Genomic DNA, 17,841 nt, shown 5'->3' on the forward strand with positions numbered 1-17,841 from the left:
GACCATTATTGTGCAATTGCATTACAGCATGAAGCGGATGCCCTGCCCCCCAATTGGGGGATTTTGAACAAGTTGATCTATCAAAGAAACGATGCCTGCAGCTGTTGCATTTTGCAACTGAAAGCAAGATTTGGCCCCCATGTGTTGGGCTTTGGTGATACTCATTTCATCCTCTTCAGTCGCTCAACAATCGCACCCAGCCACAGAACCTTGCTCTCTTTCACTAGGGGCCACAAATGGTGTCCCTCAATTGGAAGGCACTCAAATCCTCCTGTGGTGAATCGTGCCCACCTCACCACCATCTCCTCCTTGATCCTACGGTCACTTGTTCCAAAGAACGATGTGATGGGAAATGCGAAAGGGCTAGCACCTGCACTTGAAGCAAAATCTGCTGATTACTCGGCGCTGACCACCGTCTATGAGTGAATCAAAAGTCAGGTCCAATAACAATCCTGCAGGTGGATGCTGTGAAAGCAACATTGGCACGGGTAAGGGCTGTACCAGTGTGTGTGAACTCGTACTCATCAAAAAGGGTGAAGTCTGCCCGCATGAGGCTGTGATAGGTCGGCCACAGAGCAGGTGTGAACAACACCTCATTTACATCCCATGCCCTGCACTCCTCCTGCACGACACCATTTCTTCTTGGAACTGGAATTGGATTCGGACATGTGCATTAAAACATGCCCAGGCACACTATTAAGCTGCAGAACCATAAGCAGCAAGAGAACTCCCAATTTGACTCTATGTGCATCCATTGATGCATGCAAACGAAGCAAGCCCTGCAAGTGTGCATGTGAGGTTCAGGGTGGCATGCCTTGAAGTCTGCCTCGGAGAGGGAGTGCTGTCGTCTCCATGGTCTCTGCTCCGTGGGGATATTGGGCGCAGCCATGGCTGACAGAAAGACATGCCGCGGCATTGGAACGCCCTCTGATTGCGCCAACATGAGGAACTCAAAGGCGTTCCATGTGCCCACGCTGTGACCGATCACCTGTGCATTCGAAAATTAGGAGGTTTTTGGGATTATGTGTTAAGCCTAGGTTCTGCAGCAGAACAGGATGACAGTCTTTCAGCTGAGGGGCTGCTTCAGTGTGACATTTTACTGTGCATGGACCTTCAGGCGTGGGAGGAGGGTGGGAGGTGTTGTAATTGTATCACAGGGGTATGAGGTCAGACTGCAGCTCACAATGTAAGGCGTGTCGAGCAGTTTGGGTGCCAGAACAGGCAGCAGGGCTGCAGCCATGTGCCGGCAGGTGGTGATGCATGGCTCCTTCATGCGCATGTTGCGCCCAGGCGGCTGCACTGCCAGGCACTCTGCATCGTTCTCACGGCACCACTCCTGTGCAGCAAGGGAATCTCATATAATCTCTATTCCTTTGGGTGTGTAGCGCAATAAGAGCATCACTGACTGGTGGCCGCACAGCAGACATCAGCGACAAAATTCTGCTGCCAGGAAAATCTCCTGTGCAGCAGAGCATTGTCAGGCGGCCTCTGTGTGTTTGGTGCCTGGGACTATGACAGAACCTGTGGCTGGTGGCCGCAAAGCATAGTTTGGGGGGAGAAGTTGGCTGTTAGAGCCCACTCAGGGAAAATTTTAAGAGTCTCCTTCCGCTTGGCTCGACTGGCCTTTCTACTGGAGGTGGAACCCATTTTTGTGCTCTGAATTAGCTAAATATGGAGCAATGAGGAGCATAAACGCACCAGAAGAGGACTGGAGACCTTTCTTGCGCCAGTGCCCTCACTGGTGTACATGTCCTCTGCATTGCCAGCGTTTGGGAAGCACACCACTCGCCACCTAGAACATTCACAATATCACTTATTGAACATCTCGACAGCATCGCGGAAGTGCCAGGTGCGATTGCGGGGAAGAAAGTCTCTGATAGTGGAAAGCCACCTGGGGTGTGGGCAGGATGTGCGGCTAAGAAGGAGGCCTGGAAACCATTTCCTGAACTCGGCGTCATCTACTGGCGCGAATGAGGGTGTGATAGAACCGTTCTGAGCGAAATGCAGCCGTATGCGATCCTCACTCCTTCACAGCACGATTTTGTAGCTTAGTCTTTGGTGCACATTGGCATTGCTCTGCGAAATTTGTGCATAATTTGAACACCAGCCGTACCAATCTAAGGGAGGATCTCGGATACTTTTCCCCTCAGAGTCTGCTTTCTCTTGGAGAACCTACACCGGCACCAATCTTTAAGTTGCTGCGTGCCTTCCAGATCGAGACGTTCAGGTGGTCGCAAAGTCTTTGTACCTCAATAAGGTTGATCTTCCTCACGGCCTCTGCATCCATGAATGGATTCACTTGGCTGGCCAGAAGTTCATGTCCAAAAGTCTTCCAAATCGCCGAAACGCGATGTAACCGTCCGGGCAAACAGGAACGCCGCTTCAAGCGTGCGCTTCCAGCTCAGCCTACGGTCGTCAATTGCGAACTTCCCGTTCGGATCTGGAGACAGATCTGCGAAGGACGTGTTCACTTTTCCACCTGCTCACGCACAGTCAGTTCACACTTTCTAGATACGCGTGACATCAAAGAAGACAATTGGGCTGTCGCATCCATTCTGATCGTGAAAGAACTCGCTCTTGCGAGAAGAGGTGCAGGGCATTCGGAGTCCTGCTTATGAAGGCAAAATCCTGCTGACGTCAAAATCTTAGACTCCCGTGTCACCTGAGGAGGTTCACCTTCCAACCCTTCTCTTCCCAACGGAGGATTGCTTCTTTGGTGTCGGGACTTGGGAGGCGCGCTCCAGTGCGTAGCCTGGAAGACAAGAGTACTGCCGAGAGTCCGTAGTGCAGCCATACCACACCCATATCGTTATTCTCCAAGTGTTTCAGCTGAGTGGTTCCTTGAAAATTTGCACATCGATCACAAGCGGGGATGGAGAAGACCAAAGTCGGAAATGCAGAACTCTCTGGGAAAGGCACTGGCCAAGGGTGGTGGTGGCTTGGCGCTGGGACGATTTCACTGGCGTCCGTGGCGGCATACACCCTCTACAGGAAGCGACGATCTCTGTCCGCTTGCCAGCCAACGGCCGCAGTGGAGAACGTCTCGGCATCGGAACCTGACTCCGCACAGCTTCCGCCGCCCAAGCAGCCAGTGTTCCCCGTCTCCCTAGCCAAAGAAAGTGAACACACAGTGCTGGTAAGTGCTGTGCCTCGTGCACCCCTCCCTTGTGTTTTGTCTGCCTCTCACTAGAGAACACATGCTTCCCTGGAGCAGCTGTTGCAGGACTACTGGTCAGAGAGAAGAAAAGCCCCTATAGCTTCGCCAGCTGCCATTTGACAAGGCCTTGATCAGCCAAGCGGCATGCTCACCTTGGCACAGGGTTGACACAGGCTGCTGCTCAGCCAGCCAAGTCAGCGTTCTGCATCGGATAGCTCACATCTTGTGTGCGTCGCCCACAGATGCCCTCCATGCGCATCGAGCCGCTGCCGACGCCCTTCGACACGGCGTTCAACCGCGACCGGCCGGTGTGCGATTCTGCGCAGAGCCTGCCGGCCGCTTGTGGCCTGCCGCCGTCTGGGCCAAGCGCCGCCGCCGCCGTTGCGGCGACAGCCCTGTCGGAGCCTGCCCCGGCCTCGGACATTCCCACCGCCTTTGGCCTCTCCGACCCGGCTCCCATGGACGACTATGTGCGCACACATCCTCTCAATGTGTCCTAATTTGACCAGTTTCATGCGCACCTGCTATTAACACATCCGGCTTTGGCTGTGACTTTTATAATACAGGAGCTCCCATTACAGGGGCTCCTTGTTCAGTTTCTGGTTGGCTCAGAGCTCTACTCCTCCCATGTGCTGCAGAGACAGCCCACCTCCTGCTGAAACTCGCGCTGGCTGCTATCAGGCAGACCTTTCAAAGGAACAATACGAGCATTTAATAACACAAGAAAGGTGCCGTGTTTTGCTGAAGCGCATGTTGGCTATCAGGCAGACGCTTCAAAGCAAGAATTTGACCATTCTTAAGTCAGACAAGGTGTCCTCTTTTGCTGACGCGCGTGTTGTGTGCTGCGCAGACGTCGTGGAAGTCCGGGTCAGCCGCCAATTCGGGGCGCGGCACCGGCAGCAGCCGCGCTAAGAGCGAGAATCTGGACGCGCTGCTGGGCATGGCAGATCTGCTGCGCACTCGCGGCGCCGGTGCCACGCAGGAATGCCTTCCCGACCTGGGCGCGGTGCTCGGCCGCGGCTCCTTCGGCAAGGTCTACAAGGGTGCGCCCTCCTTGCTGACACTGCATTTTCAACAATGCAAACCAATGTGGTCGATCGTGCTCCTGGGCTTGAGGTGTCTTGTACGTGCAAGAATTCCATCTACATTCGCGAGGCACCTCTATCCTCTTATTCTGGCGCTAATTCGCCTTCATGGCATCCTCGCTCTCTTCAAAACACATTGTGCTGTTGCCCGATGCATTATCTTTGAAGCACGCCAAATATCAAGGCAGCTTGCTCAACCCATAATTGAGCTCGGGCTGCAGTGAATCAGTTGTACTCTTCTGCCACTTGATGGGGGCTCCAATGCAATGCACTTGACAGCACATACTAGCTGCTACCTCCTATCCGGAACTGATGCAGCGTTGCAGCGAGCGGAGCGCTGAAGTGTAATGTGTTGAGCTTCATACTGTGGTGTGCAGGGAGGTGGAAGGGCGCGATGGTGGCGGTGAAGATCATAGAGCACAGTGCTGACGAGAACAGCAAGATGGAGAGCTTCCGCGAGAACCTGGTCTCCTCCAACATCCAGCACCCCAACGTCCTCATCACTTACAAGGTGGCGATCCTAAAATTAGCGTAGACACTTCAGAATCTCATTAATGACTCCTCTTTCCATATCGCATTCTGCTTGGTGCGTGCTGCACCATGGGTCTGTCTCCGTGTGGAAGAGCCTTCTTGGTGGGGCAGGATTTGGCCAGCACTGTATTGCTAGAGGTTTGTCCTGGCGACGACTTATTGTGAGGTGTGTGCATTGCCTGCCCTGCATGCCAGATGCCATCAAGTGCAGCATTGCACGCAGGTCCTTAGAAATATGATAGCATTAGCGTCTTGCTGAGTGGTTCCATGCATGTACCCAACAGGTGATCACGCTTGGCAAGCATGGCAAGGTGACGGGCGCGCAGCCGGGCAGCCTCGATTCGGCGCGCGGCTCGTCCGGCCACACGCCGCAGGTTGCCGGCACCGCGCCCTCTCCGCCGCGCAGCACCGCGGGCGACTTTGAAGAAGTGCATGTGCGCGCTCTTATGCCTCCTTTGCTCATACGCGATTTCTTATCCCCGTCTAATGCATCGCATTTCCTCATATGTCTGCGCATACCATGCATGTCTTGACAGGCATCCTTGTAAACGTACTTGAAGGCAGATGAGGAGAGAGAGTTCTTCATGTCTCCAAATGGCGCACTGCCTCTTGTTCTAATTTGCGCATGCCGTGCATTTTTTGGCAGGCATCCTTTTGGAGATGTGTGAAGGCGGCTGCGGAGAGGGGAGGCTGTGTTGTATGTGAGAGGGTCTGCAGGCATCTGATGAAGATGATATCACCTCCAAAGCCTGAGCTTAGCGTGGGTGGTGTTGCACAGGAGACCTGGCTGCTGTCGGAGTTCTGTGACAAGGGCAACCTGGACAGGGCAGTGTCGGGCGGCAGATTCCATGACAAGTCAACTGGCGCGCCAGAATTGGTGCGTTCCCAAATTATCACCGAGTTACTACTTCTTGCAGGGCTGGCGCAAGATTACAAATGGCACCTGCTGGTGTGTTATGTGGGGCTTTGAGGGCAGAATTTGTGGATGCTGAGAGGACAGTGCAAGCTTGAGGTTAGAGGGAATAAGGCTGGATATTGAGGAATGTTGACGTGCGCAGATGGCGATCTATCGCTGCCTGCTGGACATTGCCGCTGGCATGGACTACCTGCACTCGCTCGGTGTTCTGCACGGTGAGCGCTGCATTTAACTTACTGAACAGATTGAAGTCCTGGCATCACGCTTGCTGCCTGTGGTCCCAATCTGCTTTCCTTACAGCTGCTATGCATGCTCCTTGGCTGACACTACCCATTGAACAACCTGCCTTGTGGGCTTGTCTTTGCCTGCACCGTTTGTACACACCCGATGGCCCATTCTCTTGCTGTCCCAGCTCGCTATCGACAGGAGCTGAGAATGGCCATTCTCTGCAGTGCATACTGATGCCCCGGCGGACTCTGATCTGTTGGACACCCCTCTTCAAGACCTGCTGAAGCTCACACATCTTAATGGTGTCATTCCCCTTGCTGTGCAGGGGATTTGAAGGGAGGGAACGTGCTGTTGAAGAGTACTTCCATGCACGACGACCCCCGCGGCTTTGTGTGCAAGCTTGGTGACTTTGGCCTGTCGCGCGTCCTCGAGAGCAACTCGACCCACGTTTCCACCGGCACATATGGTGTGTGATTACCTGCCTCCCTTGCGCACTGCAACAACTCGGTATTTCAGCAAAATCGCCGTCACGTTGCCCAGAGAATCTTTGGTGCAGGCAGGGCGCGCATCTCTTGCATGTGCAGTCTTTTCAGATTAAGATTATGTTGTAGGAGCGGCCAAAGCACCCCTTTGAGCAGTGCATGACCGTAGGAGAAATAACACTATGTGCTGTTGCCAATTGTCCCGACTGGCTTTCACAGTCGCGTCACTTTGCCTCCAGCCAGTTAAGGGCTGATCCGATGCCAGATCCTGATCCCCAGACTCAGCACCCAGCATGACTCCAAACACCTGGAGGTTTCTCACTGAGTTCATGCTAACAAACTGCAGGCACGGTGTCGTACTGCGCTCCGGAGCTGCTGAAGGACGGCAAGCTGACCAAGTCGGCGGACGTCTACTCCTTTGCCATGATGATGTGGGAGATCTACACTGGCACGCCCCTCTTCCGCGGACTCAACAGCTCCCAGGCAAGGGCTCTCCCCATGTTGCATCTACACATGGCCTCTTCATTCCGCATATTGCAAGTCATGTCCACTATTCCCTTGCTGGGGCAATTGTGACGCCCTATTGCCGATCAGGAGATGTATCTGACCAATGCTTGGGTCAATATCCTGCTCACTTACTCACTCGCATGACATAGCTGCCAGCCAACAAAAGGCTGATGAAGTGTCTAAATGTAATCTGAGAGTCAGCACCAAGCATGCCATCCAAGCACTTGGTTGTGGCTGCGCATGGAATCTGAGGTGGAGGGAACGGCGCTGTGCAGGTGTTCTTCAAGGTGCTGATGGGCTACCGGCCGCCGATCCCCGCGGACATGCCCCAGGTCTACAAGGACCTGATGACCGCCTGCTGGGACGAGGACCCGGCCAACCGCCCGCCCTTCTGCGACATCGAGCGCTACCTGCGCGCCATGTACTACAACTCCGGGAAGGGGAAGCCGCGCGACTCGCGCCGCAGCCTTGAGCTCAACCCCTGGGGATGACTCGCACGTGACTCACCATGTGACTCACTGTGACTCATCACTTGCAATTCAATGGGGGCAGCGCCTGCTCTGCCTGGATTGATTCACAGCACGACTTACCGCCACAGCTGCAATGGGACTCGATTTGTGTGGTCCACAACCTCTCTTTGCGGGGCTCCTTGATTTTGGGGTACTTGTCAGTCCCTTAAAGGTGTGGGGGCTGGCAGAGCCGATCATCTCTGGCAACACTGACATGTTGAGAAATATGACTTGTTAGGCACTGCAAACACTGTGCTCAGCCTGCCGCCTCATATGTAGCCCTTTTGGGCTGATGAGGTTCTTCACTGCAGTGTCCGCTTCTGCAGCAGCGTGACTGGCAATGGTCAAGAGCAGGCTGTGGTCTTGAGGCAGCAAACCACCACGCTGCAAATTCAAATAGTTACAGGGCAGGGTTGAAAGGGCATTGGATGTGAAATATGGGATTTTGGGAAGGCATGCTTGTGTTGGAGGGATTGTTGTTCAGGCTATGGGCATGCAAGCACGCTCTGATCTGAGGACGTGGGTTGTACAGAAAAAAGCAAGACTGCCAAGGAAGATTTGGTGCGGAGGTTGGTTGGATGTAATTAGCTCTGGGGGGTGTTTTTTTGGGGTGCTCGAGCCTTTGTTTGCACTGCAGCCCAGCTGTCTTCACAAAGGCAAGCAAGTTTTCAGGGGATTATTGGTCAGGCTTGTGACAAGCCTTGTGCTGATGGAATGGCCAGGCCACAACCTTAGCAGATACAGGTGTCGTCAAATCCAGATGCAAGGCTGATATGTTAGATAATCTACAGCAGTGTCAGAGTATAGAAGCGGGCTGCTCACTGATTTTCCTTGGACCTTCTATTTGCCGGTGTGCGGCTGCTTTGTCAGTGGCTCCCGGCCAATTCTGATCAGGCATCTTGAAGATTTTTGGCAGGCCTTTTGTTTGCGAGGCATCATTTACAAATTGTAGACGCTGGGATCCTTTCTTACTGCGCGCATAATTGCAAGCTGGCACTGTCAGCTGCACAAGAGGGGCACCCTTTCAAAAAGTCTCCATACTAGCTTGCTATCTTGGCCCGCAACGCTCAGACAGATGATCTTCGAGAATCAGATTTACTGTTGCGCATGCGCAAAGATGTACATGTGGACAAAACAAGGGGACTATGGGAAATAAAGATGCCCCTCGGTTGACTGCAAGTGAGTGATGATTAAGGGCATTGCACAACACCATGCAGTGTCTCTCTGACTTGATTCTTATTGGGGAACTTTCAAGTCCCTCAGGACATTACCCTGCTTTCAAGCTTTTTCTTTGCACAGTTGCGACCCAGTCGTACTTGACTAGGCCACCAATATGGGCATGTTTCCGTGAAAGTACAGGGTCAGGATGGTGTAGGGGCATGAAGGCATGTTTATAATGAGGTAGGCCTGCTAGGAGCACAATGGGTATTACGCATGGGTGAGCTGCGCAGTTTGTTGTTTGCAGCTGTGCAAATGACAATGCATGGTTGCCCCATCTGACTGCTTTTTATGTAAATAGGATCGAATCCCGCAGGGAGGGCCAAAAATGCCCAGCAATCATAATTTGGTGGCCATTTTTACATGCCATGCCGCAGTCTGCAGTCTGATTTGCCCTGGAAATCAAATGGGTGACTGCATGAGACACAACAGTCTGACTGCGTACATTGCATGCTACGGTCAGGCGCCCACAGCCGCGTTCATGGCTGAGTAGACTTCCACACCGATCTGAGCTGCAGCAATCTCGTAGTCATCGCCCTTCGCCTGAAGAGCTCCAAGCTTTGCTGTGTACTCCTGCTCAGCCAAAATCACATACTTCAGTCATCAAACGCCCCGCGTAGAAAGCACAAGAACTTTACAAGAGGACAATTCCTTTTCCCATTCTAGCATTACAAAGGAATGCATGTGTGCAGCGCTGCATGCTTGCAGCATGCACCAACATCAACGCATGCGGAAGGAGCAGATTGCTGCACAGGCGCCAGCTGCATACTACAAGGAGCAGCAGCACTCATGCCAGTGGGTATAAGCTGCAGAGTGTGACAGGATCAAAAGCCCCAAAAATGGGCCAGGTCAGTCTTTCTTTTGGCTGGCTGCTTTTGAAGGCCCTTGCTCTGGGAATGCGAGGCCTCTTTTGACAGGCTTCTTTGACGCTAATCACCGTGAAAGGAGCAAAAAGCACATCATGTTGTTTGCAACCAAAGGCACGCACCAATGGCAACTAGACGGGTCTACTTGGCAACAAAAAGGCACGTATTAAGGGCAAGTAGTTGTCGCACCGCAAGCCCTGCGCGCACAGCCTCGGGGTCCAGGTCCTCAAGCTTGACAGCCTCCACCGCGCACACATCCGTGCTGCTGTCTGCGTGCACAAAGGCAAAGCCGCTGCTGACAAAATACTTCTCGATCTCCTTGTCCAGCGTCTTGTGCACCGTGACCACCCCCGGCCGCAGCTGCGCCACCGTCGGCACGTGGCCGGGCATCACTCCAAAGTCTCCTGTCAGCGCTGGCAGCAGCACCAGGTCCACCTGTGCCCCCAACCCACTTTTAGGAATGCAGTGATCGCCAACAGAGTCAACGACTGGGAAACCTCAGGGCTCCCCAACACCGGAGATTGCTCGATTAATCTTCATGTCATGCGTTGGATTTGTATGCCAGACTGAGATCATGACTTGCGTCCCTAAAAGATATGAGGCCCCAGCTTTATCTTGTTGCGCCTGAGCGCATGCATGTATGCGCACTTTGCCGTCTTCAGCATCACAGCTAGGGTTCACAGAATATTGTGAACTGGTACAGGTCGGCACCTGAAGTGAGCACCTCATTGCATACGCAGCAAACTAGCAACATATGGAGCAATCCAGGTCCTCATCATGTGCAGAGATCCAGAGTAGGGGAGCACCTTTGAGTCTTTCACAGTTGTCTCATGAGGTAGAAAGAAGTTGAGCGTGAGCTTCTCCGGTACGGCTGCGCCTTCTTCGGCCTCCTTTGCCTTAGGTAAAAACTCAGATGGGAAGCTTGGCGGAGACAGAGTCGAGGAGACGTGGGGACTGAATTTCTTTAAGAACTCTGCGAGCAGCAACAGCGATGAGACTGTTCAGCGATCCGTGCCAAGCAAGACACTCCGTCCAAGCAACAAACACAATCAATTGGCCATTATTTCCCCATCCAATCGAACACTTCGGATCCTGTGGTAAAGACACCTTCCAGCAAAATTTCCTCTAGGTGAATATGTGCAGATAAACCCTCAGATTGTGGAATTCAGCAATTTTTAACCACCTCAAACTGCATGCAATAAAGAAAGGGCAGACCTGCTGGTCCCTTGTCGCCCTCTCTGCAAACTGCTGAAGTGCTGAGGCCTCTGCGAGCAGTGCAAGCTAGGCGCTGCGCCACCTGCCGAAACATCGCACGATACCTCTTCCCCCAGCACCCTAAGGTATCAAGGACCCCAGAGGCACGCAATTTTCCTGTCAACCTGCTGAAGGGCCCTTGCTATGCCTGAAATCTGTGAAAGCCTTTGGTCAAGGGTATGGGGGTCGTCAATGACAGCGAAAGGTATATGATCAGGGTTTCAGAACAGCTTGATGCAGTATTGAAAAGAACAGATCTTTTGGAACGAACTCTTACGGGAAACTTGCACAAATCAATGAAGAATCTCCTTTTCGCCATTGCTCCTAAGCAAGAGCAGATCGCATTGAGCATCGCTGACGATTCACGGTCACCGCATTGTCCTGACCTGAATATGTGACGCTATCGACGACGCGATGAAATTTCATATCAACTCTTAGGAGTACTTAGTCGTACCACGTGAATGTGCATGCTTTCTGGGTCAAATGAGACGGAAGAATGCGGAGCCTGTACAAAGAATAGACTGTGATGTTCAGCTGGCAGCCCCAATGTCCAGCTGGCAGGCTGCTTATGTTGCGGAAGAAGTCATTAAGCATCTACTCTTCATGAGAAATATGATACCGTCCCTCTTCAATGATCTGGCAGACAAAATGCTGGTAAGCATCTCGTCAGGGTCAAAGGGTTTCAAGTATGCTGTCAAAGCCCCAGTCTCAGCCGAATGTTATTCTGCACATCGTAAATAGGTTGACCACAAATTGGAACCAGATCTACATCCAATCGTTGCAAGGAAGCAGAGGAGACCGAGAGGCAACAGGAAGACTGAGAAGGTGAGCAGGTGCATGTGCAGTTTTCAAGGCTTAAGCTCAGCTTCTCAGCTAAATAACCTCAAAAGGTCTTCCTATTTCGCATGCATGGCTCTTACCAGTCTTCCTCTGCATGGCATGCAGTTCGTGCACAAGGCGCTGGAGCTGACATCTGCCTTATCGCTGGACATCTTTGAGATGCAGCCATGCACAACGCTGTATTTCCTGCTGGGACCGTCGGCCTTGCGGCCAGTGGAGATCTATGCTCTCTCATGCAGCGCCACTGCACATGTAGCGGCAGAGCCAGATGACAGATGTGCAGAAGTGGCTAGGGACATTTCCAGGAAGGTTCTGCGCAGTCTCATCATCAACACAGCGGCTGTGCCTGAGGGCAAGGCGTCTGCAGGTAAAATTCCTACACTGCACATTCAGTATCATCCAAATTTGCACCTTGTGGGCATGCATGTGCCAGTTGCTCAGCTTTTCAACTGTTCCTGTCCCCGTCCTGCGCATGCATGAGAATCTCATGAAGACTGCAGCATGTTCTGTGCATAAGCCCACGATCTCTCCAAGATCTTGCTTTCCCCTCTCAGCTGACAAGCAACTGCTCAATTCTGCTGTCATGAAATATGCAGGTACCACAAAGCTCTTTCTGCTTCTGCAAGCGCCACAGCAAGAGGCACCTCCTCCAGGGTTCATGCCCAAGAGAGCCTTCCAGCTGAAGCAGCGAAGGGGCCTCCAGGTCAGTACTAGGAGCTCACATTAAACTGCTGTAATCCTTACTACGCAGCAGCAGCATGCAGAATGAGCCTGATTCAACTTTCTCAGAGCCTGGTGTCTTGCAGGTACAGATACAGCTGGGGACACCACAGACTGACGCCTCCGCTGCAGAGACATGTGAAGCAACTGCTTCTGCGACAATAGATCTGGAGCACAGCACTGCAGGTGATTTTCTCATGGCATTGCATCCTGGGATGCTACTGCACTAAACTGTCTTTGGCTTTGTCAGGTGCCAAGAAATCTGTCAAACTGAATGGACCATTGAAGCAAATGAACATGTCCATGCGCGAATTTGGAAAGAAGCATTGCAGAAGCATGTACTGATGCTGAGTTTGTCTTGTGCATGCAGACGGGGGCTCAGTTGTCAAAGACAGGGAATTGGTATGGTATCAGTGCACCACCAGCCTGAAGAGTCTCACGACTGTCAGCTCCAACCCTACTGGCATTAGTGACTTCATGTGACAGCCAGCAAACCAAGCGCTGGAATGCAACAATGGCTGCACGTGAGCATGAAATGTGATCTTGAATTTACAGGATGGCAAAGGTGTATAAGCTACGAAGAATCTCTTATGCCAAGCAAGGTCCAGTCTTCATTTTGATGGATTTCGGATCCAATTGGCAGGATGCGCATGCCACTATTTGTCTGTCCATACGCATGCTTAAGAGTCGAGATGCTGATGAAAACAAGCTAACCATACCTACCTAAAATGTCTGTAAAATTTGACTTTAACAGCATTGCACAAGCAGCAAGCGCAAGCCACTTGCTAGCCACAGCTGCAGATACCTAGCTGCAGATACCTAAATGCCTATAAAGCTCTGATCATGACTGATCCTGACCTGGCACTGAACCTGTGCTGATTTTTATTGATGTGCTGTGCACACAATGCAGGCCAGCCATTCAACAAGTACAACAATGTACAATCAAAATTTCAAATTCTAACATCCTAGCTGCAGCAAGTCCGCTGAGCAATACCTCTAGAGACTTTATGGTTCATGCACCATAACGTCGCTAAACCAAACCTACCCTTGTTATAAGCTCTAGCTATTTGTCACACAGATCTGCACCTACACTTACAAAACTGGATAAGCATTTATGCCAATTCCCTTGCGTTTATCAATTTATAAAGTACTGCAAAACACTTTGACGAGTCACGCTCCAGGACAAGCTGCCCCACAAGCAGGGGGTGCTCTGCGCAGCAGGTGCGTCCGAGGATGTCTCTGCAGTCTTCCTCATCAATGATGAGTCGCCCACGAGTCATCAGGCAGAGCGCATGGCGTCATTGATGGCTTCGGCGAGGTAGTGGCACTTGGAGCTGGAGAGGCCGGCCATGGAAATGCGGCCATCAAAGGTCATGTACACGTGCCACTTGTCCGTCATCACCCGCACCTGCTCCTGCAGCACCACAAGCAGAAACAACCTCTGCTAAGGCCCGAACAGTCTTGAGACAATGTTGAGTCAACAGAGGGGACATGTATCCCCCATGCCAACATATCCATGACACATGCACCAGCGCCCCTTCATCAGTGTGCTACTGCAGACGTACGCGATGCACCTTTCAGGAGAACAAACTCATTGCCTTGTCCCGTTGACATAAATAGAGTCCCCATGGCATTCTCTGCCAAAGCCGGCCAGACTAAGCAATGCTGAGACACCAGTTAATAGCTGCTTAATCTCCAGTCTCATACCGCGAATGGGTGGCTGGCATGCACTGCACAGATTCATTGAATGGTTGCGTGATTGTGTAGGGGTTTGCTGGAGAAGTGGAGGTGGCTTGCCTTAGTGAGGCCTGTGAAGCTGAACATGCCGATCTGGTCGAGGATGTGGTTCCAGCTGCCGGGCGCGCCCACCTGCTGCAGCGCCCTGAACAGCTCCTGCCGCATCTGCATTATGCGCCCCGCCATCCCCTTCAGCTCCTCCTGCACACACCAGCCCCCACAACCGCTCACAAATTTTATTATCATAAACTTTCAGGCACTGTCCCAAGGAAGGTAGGTAGAACTGCTGCTCCTTTACTACCTGCTGCAGACTCTGGAACAGCGGTCCCTTGTGTGTAGCACAAAATCAAAGCTGGAACCGAAGCAAACATTCCGCTAAGGTGCCCAGACAATGTTAGAAGATGTGCCGCTTGGTGGCGCATTTGTACGCAGAGTGCTTACCCGCCACTCCGCGTAGAGGGAGGGATCACTGAGGACCTCGACCACAATGGCCGCTCCATGCCTGGGGGGATTGCTGAACATGGGCCGTATCACCTGCACACAAGCCAGTATCCTCACTTTCATGATCACTTTCACCAATAGCAAGACCCATGGGCTTCAAAATTTCAAGGTAAAACAAGAGGCAGTGTTAAGTGCGCTTCCACAAACAGGCTGCCCTGTAAGAATGGGGTCGAGCTATGTTTAAACTCTGATTATGGAGAGTGGTACCTGCTTCAGCTGGCTTTCCACGCGCTTGGTGACGTCAGCGCTCTTGGTGATGACGCTCAGTGCGCCCACTCGCTCCCCATACAGGCCCATGTTCTTTGCATAGCTCTGCACAGCACAGCACATACTTAGCATGCCTTTTTTTGCCCTGCCCTGCCTCCTTTGATGCACAGGGCAAGTGTTTGCTCCTGGTGCAGCAGCATGAATAGCGAAGTTGGAATGTCCGGAAATGCATGAGGATGCCTTACCTGGGCCAGCAGCAGCTCGAGGCCGGCATCTGCAAACAGCCTGATGGCAGTGGCATCCCGCTCCAGATCACCACTCGCAAAGCCCTGCAGACATGCACAGTGTATCAGACAGGCTCAGCAGCCCTCACAAAAGCCTTTCTTGTCACTGGCAAACAACCCGGGTTTAAGTAAGATCTTTGAAATGGCACTAATTTGCACACAACTTACCGCAAGTCAGAACATAGATGGGTATATGAGGCAAGTAGTGGGTGTCAGTGCAAGCTACCTGGTAGGCGGAGTCGAAGAAGGGCAGCATGCGCTTCTGCTGCACGGTGCGCAGAATGCCCCGCCACTGCTCGGGGGTGAGGTCGACGCCGGTGGGGTTGTGCGCGCATGCATGCAGCAGAACTATGGCGCCCTCCGGAGCGCGCTGAAGGTCCTCAATCATGCCCTGCTCACCACATCTGCCTGATCACAACCTAGTCTCAAATGTCATCTGCTCCCAGCTTTCTGTGATTCTCTGTATCTCCCACTGCACCGCGTGGACTTACCAGTGCACCTCCGTAAACACATTCAATTCATCCACATGCGTGCTAGACGGACGAGGACTGTCCAGTGTCCATTTTGATGTAGCCGCCTTCATGAGATGCTGTGCCTGATAGGGATTATGTGCACAGGACTTCAAGCAGACAGAAACAACAAAGTGACGACAGGACGTCATGCTCAGCCTAGCACGCACGGAAGAGCAAGCGGTCTTTGAAGAGCTGCCTAGTGCTTATATTCATCTGATGGGCGGCACCTTAAGGATGAAGAGATTAACTCTGCCTCACAGTATATCTACCACATCTAGCAGATCGGAAGTGGGGGAATACTCTACAACATTCAGCAGCCTCTGTTGACTGAGCGCATGGGCCGCACCTCAAAGTCGAGGCCGCGCGTGGAAGGCTTGTAGTAGCGGTAGGTGCGCACGTCCTTGATGCCGGCCAGCGGGAAGATCTTGTGGTGGTTGGCCCACGTCGGCGATGGCAGCAGCACCGTGTGCACCGTGTAGTGCTGCGCCAGGAACTCCGCGCCCACCTGACCAGACAAAGATGCACCCCTTGAGACATTATCCTACACACAGGGGAACAAGCAGAAACGATGCCATGTGAAACCAGGACCTCCGTGCCAATCTGACAAGACCAAATCTATTCTCTGACACACTTGTACACACATGGGAACAAGGAGACACAACAACAGAGGATACCAGGATCTCCGCACCAATCTGACCAGACCAGATGTATTGATCGACACAGTCCTCTACACATAATAGAGCACATGCCAAGACATGGTTTTTTATGCACATGTGACAGGCAAGCAGGCGTGGCAACGGAGGGCACAATCAACATCTTGTATGCTTGATACTGATGCGCAGTCTGCCAACGAGATGACTCACCCGGAGGGAGCCAGTGCCGGACAGGCACTGGACTGTTGCGTTGCGCGCCTCCCTGATGACAGGGCTGTGCTCCCCAAAGGCCAGCTGTGCGCTCAGGGCGTTGAACTTGGGGTTGCCAGTGATGCCCAGGTACTCCTGCCACATGCATGACAAAGGTTCAGGCACAATGACAGAGAAAGACCAGGCTTGAATACGTTTTTGAGCCAATGATGCAAAGAATGAAGATTTGCGATGAGATCCAATCGACATGCAGCCTTTGATAACCTTTGCATGTGTAGCACAAGGACACACCTTGTTCTCGTTTGGGTCGTTGATGATTTTCTGCTCAGCCTTTTTGACAACATTAAGCACCAAGGGCTTGCCTTCCTCAGTGCTGCAGTGGCACACACAGGAGTCAGCATCCAGTCTTAGCTGATAAGAGAAGGGTCGGAGAGGCAGCATATGACCAAGTCTGAAACTAGCATTTGCGATGCATGCCTTCCACTGCCGAAACAAGGGACTGATGACTCACCGGTATGCTCCCACTCCCAGGTTGATCTTCTTTGGACTAGGATCCTTCTTGAATGCCTCTGCGGGGACATAGAGAGCATTATTACACTATCTGTGTGAAGAATCACAGTTGTACAGGAGTGGGGTGGCAACGAAGGTATCATCGAAGGGCAGATCTGAGCTTGCCTGAAATTCCCAGGATTGCATCGGGAGGACCCTGCAAGCGTCGAGAAGGACTTGAATGTCAGAACAGGTCCTGCTATGCGCAAAATCTCAAATATTCGCAGTGTTTCACTAAGTGACACGCAAGCACACACGGTTCGACATGCCTAACACAACCTCAACCCGCATGTGCATCTGCCAATCGAAATCGATGCTTGCCATCATGTGTGTCTACTATTAATGAAAAGTACTGAATAAATCGCTTCCTTTCACGGTGGAAACAACCGATCGTGACAAACTAAAAAACTTGCCAAACAGTAAAAGCCACCATCGCAAACAGCCCGGGCAGCACCTGAGGGATGGCCTGCCAGATGCTCTGGGTATTGCCGCTGGAAGTCAGCATCCTCTCCAGGCCAGGATCGACGACCGACACCGTCGCGAGTTGCCTCTGCAGGTTGTGCAGCCGACGCTCAGCCGAGCTTCCCATCTGCTTGTCCTCGATTGAGATTGAATGAGGGAATCCCTTGAAAGGCGAGTTTATCGATTGATATGCAAGAAAACTGCCCAGATCGTGAGAGTTTGAGACAAATAGGCGCGGTCCTAGCTGGAGCTGAGTTGGCGGCACTCGTGATCTCTAGGGCTTTTACCTCAATCCCCTTTCAATTCCCTCTGCAGGGTTATTAGCCGTCACATGCAGCTTCTGGATACAGCCTGTAACTTCAACATTCCATTCTCCCCATCCCTGTCCAGTCTACGATTTGAAAAAGAAAGAC

General features: G+C 52.3%; 5 protein-coding genes across 5 annotated transcripts; 2 read left to right on the plus strand and 3 right to left on the minus strand.

The window, feature by feature from the left end:
* Positions 1 to 161: 161 nt before the first annotated feature.
* COCSUDRAFT_38231 (alpha/beta-hydrolase) lies at positions 162 to 3,617 on the minus strand (the record flags this gene model as incomplete). Its single annotated transcript, XM_005643851.1, has 7 exons — positions 162 to 370; positions 502 to 622; positions 815 to 988; positions 1,184 to 1,336; positions 1,699 to 1,792; positions 1,892 to 1,992; positions 3,588 to 3,617. The coding sequence occupies 7 exons, from the start codon at positions 3,615 to 3,617 to the stop codon at positions 162 to 164; spliced, it is 882 nt and encodes a 293-aa protein (XP_005643908.1).
* COCSUDRAFT_48923 (kinase-like protein) lies at positions 2,518 to 7,397 on the plus strand (the record flags this gene model as incomplete). Its single annotated transcript, XM_005643852.1, has 10 exons — positions 2,518 to 3,136; positions 3,400 to 3,627; positions 4,008 to 4,200; positions 4,620 to 4,753; positions 5,058 to 5,207; positions 5,552 to 5,650; positions 5,832 to 5,904; positions 6,243 to 6,383; positions 6,746 to 6,939; positions 7,182 to 7,397. Exons 1-10 carry the CDS (start codon positions 2,873 to 2,875, stop codon positions 7,395 to 7,397), a joined length of 1,692 nt encoding a protein of 563 aa, XP_005643909.1. The 5' UTR covers positions 2,518 to 2,872.
* A 1,582-nt stretch (positions 7,398 to 8,979) lies between these two features.
* Positions 8,980 to 10,868, minus strand: COCSUDRAFT_48924 (hypothetical protein). The gene is made up of 4 exons (XM_005643853.1): positions 10,715 to 10,868; positions 10,306 to 10,472; positions 9,689 to 9,934; positions 8,980 to 9,206 (listed from the first exon to the last, which is right to left on the minus strand). The coding sequence occupies exons 1-4, from the start codon at positions 10,806 to 10,808 to the stop codon at positions 9,093 to 9,095; spliced, it is 621 nt and encodes a 206-aa protein (XP_005643910.1). The 5' UTR covers positions 10,809 to 10,868; the 3' UTR covers positions 8,980 to 9,092.
* A 497-nt stretch (positions 10,869 to 11,365) lies between these two features.
* COCSUDRAFT_58657 (hypothetical protein) lies at positions 11,366 to 12,796 on the plus strand (the record flags this gene model as incomplete). Its single annotated transcript, XM_005643854.1, has 5 exons — positions 11,366 to 11,407; positions 11,699 to 11,960; positions 12,190 to 12,296; positions 12,400 to 12,499; positions 12,684 to 12,796. 5 exons carry the CDS (start codon positions 11,366 to 11,368, stop codon positions 12,794 to 12,796), a joined length of 624 nt encoding a protein of 207 aa, XP_005643911.1.
* A 51-nt stretch (positions 12,797 to 12,847) lies between these two features.
* COCSUDRAFT_54664 (aspartate aminotransferase) lies at positions 12,848 to 17,610 on the minus strand. The gene is made up of 12 exons (XM_005643855.1): positions 17,421 to 17,610; positions 17,093 to 17,123; positions 16,929 to 16,986; positions 16,709 to 16,790; positions 16,418 to 16,552; positions 15,901 to 16,059; positions 15,269 to 15,433; positions 15,004 to 15,087; positions 14,759 to 14,863; positions 14,492 to 14,584; positions 14,111 to 14,251; positions 12,848 to 13,727 (listed from the first exon to the last, which is right to left on the minus strand). Exons 1-12 carry the CDS (start codon positions 17,553 to 17,555, stop codon positions 13,593 to 13,595), a joined length of 1,323 nt encoding a protein of 440 aa, XP_005643912.1. The 5' UTR covers positions 17,556 to 17,610; the 3' UTR covers positions 12,848 to 13,592.
* Between the last annotated feature and the right edge of the window lie 231 nt (positions 17,611 to 17,841).

This window comes from Coccomyxa subellipsoidea (genome assembly GCF_000258705.1).
Source record: "Coccomyxa subellipsoidea C-169, whole genome shotgun sequence".
NCBI lineage: Eukaryota > Viridiplantae > Chlorophyta > Trebouxiophyceae > Coccomyxaceae > Coccomyxa > Coccomyxa subellipsoidea.

What these genes read in the sequence shown, in the direction of transcription:
- COCSUDRAFT_54664 (XM_005643855.1), bottom strand. Translation starts at nt 17,555, where the DNA reads ATGGGAAGCTCGGCTGAGCGTCGGCTGCACAACCTGCAGAGGCAACTC. An exon ending in TGCAATCCTGGGAATTTCAG is followed by an intron (nt 16,987 to 17,092) that starts GCAAGCTCAGAT and finishes ATGTCCCCGCAG; the next exon opens with AGGCATTCAAGAAGGATCCT. An exon ending in CTGGGAGTGGGAGCATACCG is followed by an intron (nt 16,791 to 16,928) that starts GTGAGTCATCAG and finishes GTGCCACTGCAG; the next exon opens with CACTGAGGAAGGCAAGCCCT.
- COCSUDRAFT_48924 (XM_005643853.1), bottom strand. Translation starts at nt 10,808, where the DNA reads ATGTTTCGGCAGGTGGCGCAGCGCCTAGCTTGCACTGCTCGCAGAGGC. An exon ending in GGGCGACAAGGGACCAGCAG is followed by an intron (nt 10,473 to 10,714) that starts GTCTGCCCTTTC and finishes TGCTGCTCGCAG; the next exon opens with AGTTCTTAAAGAAATTCAGT. An exon ending in CAACTGTGAAAGACTCAAAG is followed by an intron (nt 9,935 to 10,305) that starts GTGCTCCCCTAC and finishes TTGGGGGCACAG; the next exon opens with GTGGACCTGGTGCTGCTGCC.